This window comes from Haliotis cracherodii, unplaced genomic scaffold, assembly GCF_022045235.1.
Source record: "Haliotis cracherodii isolate W230 unplaced genomic scaffold, xgHalCrac1.p SCAF_35, whole genome shotgun sequence".
NCBI lineage: Eukaryota > Metazoa > Mollusca > Gastropoda > Lepetellida > Haliotidae > Haliotis > Haliotis cracherodii.
Window position 1 is genome coordinate 1,455,488 of NW_027266292.1, and position 3,177 is coordinate 1,458,664.

Here is a 3,177-nt window from a genome sequence, read left to right on the forward strand (position 1 = left end):
TTTGATTTCAATATGTAAAGCTATTCTTTATCCAATCAGTTCCCTGAATAAAGTTTCATTACAACTATCAAAGTGGAAATTATTCACATAGATTCTAAATATATACAAATTATTTTATATTTAGAGAATGTATTGTCATTTATGAACCAATTTATACGAAACCAAAATATAGTATTATGAATCGAATCGTTGGACAAGGGCAGTAACAAAGTTAGTATTTAGTCTGAAATGCTTACTTTTAAAAACATTCTGACAACATGTGAGGAATGTGACATTGTCCCCATTGTCTAAAACATGCATTTATCTACCAAAAATAGACATGACAAGGTACTGTTATTTGTTAGATTTCATCTCAAACATTTTTATTTGGTTTGTTGTTGGTAACCATGTGTCACCTGTTTTCGAGACCCTAAAATCACAAAATGAATTTCAATTTTAAAAACTATTTTAGTCAGTGGGAAATTAGAAGGATACACTATTCATACAGATTTTCACATGATTCATTTGTGTTCCAGTCATTCATGAAATTTTGCCAGGTTATGCAGGGTTAATATAAATAAACTGGAAAGCTTTACTTGCCCGGCCGAAGATAAAATGCACTTGTAACGTTAACAATTTGAGAAATGTTATCAAGTTATATCATCTTATATTACTTTTTATGTCCATGAAAAAGACCATGTAACTATCAAAGGAACTTGTTTTATTAAAATTGAAAGGTAAATGACTTTTTTTTTTAAATTGAAAAGAATTGTTTTTCATAAAAATGGGTTCTATTAAGGTTTTTTTAAGGTTTCCATGGCAACAATATATAAAAAGTTAATTTTCTGCTTGATGCTTCAAGATGCTTCAAGAAAAGTACATCATTTACTTTCAATTTTTCAGGATTTTGCATCTTTTGTGGTCAAAGATTGAGTGTAGAACCATTGGATGGAGCAACTATAACTGAGATCCATGTTTGTTTCAGATAGAATGAGCAAGCATCAACCATGGCAGCAGCAAAGGTGGAGGTCAAACTAAAGTGGGAACCTATTGTACCTCTAGGTCCAGAACTGGCATTTCACACTGGCTGCATCATCAAAAACTGTTTGTATCTACATGGTGGCATAACTAGTCAAGGAAGTACACACCCATCAGGCAAATTACACCGACTTAACCTATCTCAGCAAATTTGGGAAGTAGTGCATACTTCTGGAAGTCCAACACTCAGTCACCATGCCTGTATAGCATTAAATGATCGATACGTCCTTCTCATTGGAGGCTGGAATGGCAAAGCACGTACTGGAACACTGTATGCCTACGATACTGCAGCTAATGTCTGGCTGTGTCCGGAACAAAGTGGCTTCCCGCATGACGCAGGACTCAGCTCCCATACTGCGAATCGTTTGGGTGATGGCAGCATCATGATTCTTGGGAGGGAGGGAAGCAGACGTACCCAACGACGAACTGGGAATGCTTACTTACTAAAAGGCAGTGTTGAAAAAGGATTTACGTTTTCTGAATACAGCAGGTCAACTACGTCACGATCTGGTCACACTACACACATCTTAGGATCAAAACTTTATATTATCGGTGGCAGAGATGATAATTTGCTAGAGTTTCAAAACGGGTTCTCCGATGGGTCAATTGGCCCAGCATCATCTTTGAAAACTCTCAAAACTCTGAGTAAAGAGTTAAGACCCATGTCTAAATTACCATGTGGTCGTAGACATCATGTATCCATGTGTGGGCCTGATATCATATTTGTTCATGGTGGAGAAACGTTTGATGGCCGGAGTAGAGAACCTGTTGGTGAAATGTTCTATGTCAAGTTGAAACCAGAAATAACATTTTACAAACTGGGAGACTGTCAGGTTAAAAGAGCTGGGCACTTTTGTTTCACTGATGGAGAGTATGTGTACATCCATGGGGGAATTACTGGTAAAACATCAGTGTGTGGAGATATGCTAAAACTTGTTGTTTAATCTTGGTAAAAGTATACATGTTGGGTTTGCTTCCTAGATCTATTGGTTGTACAGTCGTGCCCCGCTTATACGGACTTCAGATATCCGGAAACCTCGGTTCCCGGACGATTTTCATTCAAAACGAAATAATGACTATATAAATTTACCCGTATATCCGGAACTTCAGTTTCCGGAACCGGACGGTCATTTTCATACACAAAACACTGAAATGCACACAAAATTGTCTCACTTATCCGGACAATACACTTTCGCTGGTGGTAATCCTTCCGCTGATGGTAATCCTTTGACTCGTGAGAAGTCAATTAACACAGTGACACTGAGTTACGTTTGAGACGAGCTTGTTTATTGTACATGTAATCCCCAAGCACAAGTTCGTGGCTTGTATAGAGACCTTGATTACCTATTACGAGAACACAGGCGAACTGGACAATTTGGATTTATTGTTTAAAATTCAAACCTCAAAATGTGGTAAAGTTCAAACTTCCATGACAGACTTCCAGTAAGAAGCTGGTTTCAGTTATACGGAAATTCGTTTATACGGACGAATTGTGAAGTGACGCAAGTGTCCGTATAAACGAGGCACGACTGTATTCAGTTTTGGTCCAGCGTTGGAGCAGTAGTCTGAAGTAGTCATTTATTGTGCGGAGTCAGCTCCCTTTGATTGTGGATTGGAATCCCAGATTGACTGTGGTCATGTGTCATGGTTTGGTAAAACCGGTGAGCTGTGGTACCAACAAAGTCATAAATGTCCAAGACCTGTATCACCTTGGGCTTCCCTCCAGATGAAATTGACACACTGTGATGTATCTTCAATACTGTTAACTCACCTCCAGTGGGCGAAACAGTGGTTTTCCCCAACAAAAATCATGACACAGCAAATCCTCCTTCGCAGATCCATGTCGTTCACATGTACATCTTTATTCCATAGAAATGAGAAAGAAAAACGTTTTGGCTTTAGAGACATTTTTGGGATTGAGTAATTATTTCTCCCGTGACCTGTAACTCATCACTTCTTAAAGCACAGCATGTATAGCAGTCCAGAATTTCCATTACACCCTGTACACAGTGATGTTATATACAAAACCTTTTTGTGAGGGTCAGTGAGGTGGGTGTTCTGCTCCTGTCAACAGTGTTTCAGTTATATCACAGCATGTCAGCATGATGTGTGCATCAGTTGTCAAGCAAAATGTTACCTTTGATTAAAAATGATCATTTC

General features: G+C 38.3%; 1 protein-coding gene across 2 annotated transcripts; it reads left to right on the forward strand.

The window, feature by feature from the left end:
- Positions 1–195: 195 nt before the first annotated feature.
- On the forward strand, positions 196–2,180 carry LOC139477766 (kelch domain-containing protein 9-like). 2 transcript variants are annotated; one of them, XM_071260179.1, is made up of 2 exons: positions 196–210; positions 965–2,180. In XM_071260179.1, exon 2 carries the CDS (start codon positions 987–989, stop codon positions 1,959–1,961), a length of 975 nt encoding a protein of 324 aa, XP_071116280.1. In that variant the 5' UTR covers positions 196–210; positions 965–986; the 3' UTR covers positions 1,962–2,180. The 2 variants fall into 2 exon arrangements, with proteins under 2 accessions (XP_071116280.1, XP_071116279.1); XM_071260178.1 differs by lacking the exon at positions 196–210 and adding an exon at positions 672–716.
- Positions 2,181–3,177: the final 997 nt, after the last annotated feature.

What these genes read in the sequence shown, in the direction of transcription:
- LOC139477766 (XM_071260179.1), top strand. Translation starts at nt 987, where the DNA reads ATGGCAGCAGCAAAGGTGGAGGTCAAACTAAAGTGGGAACCTATTGTA.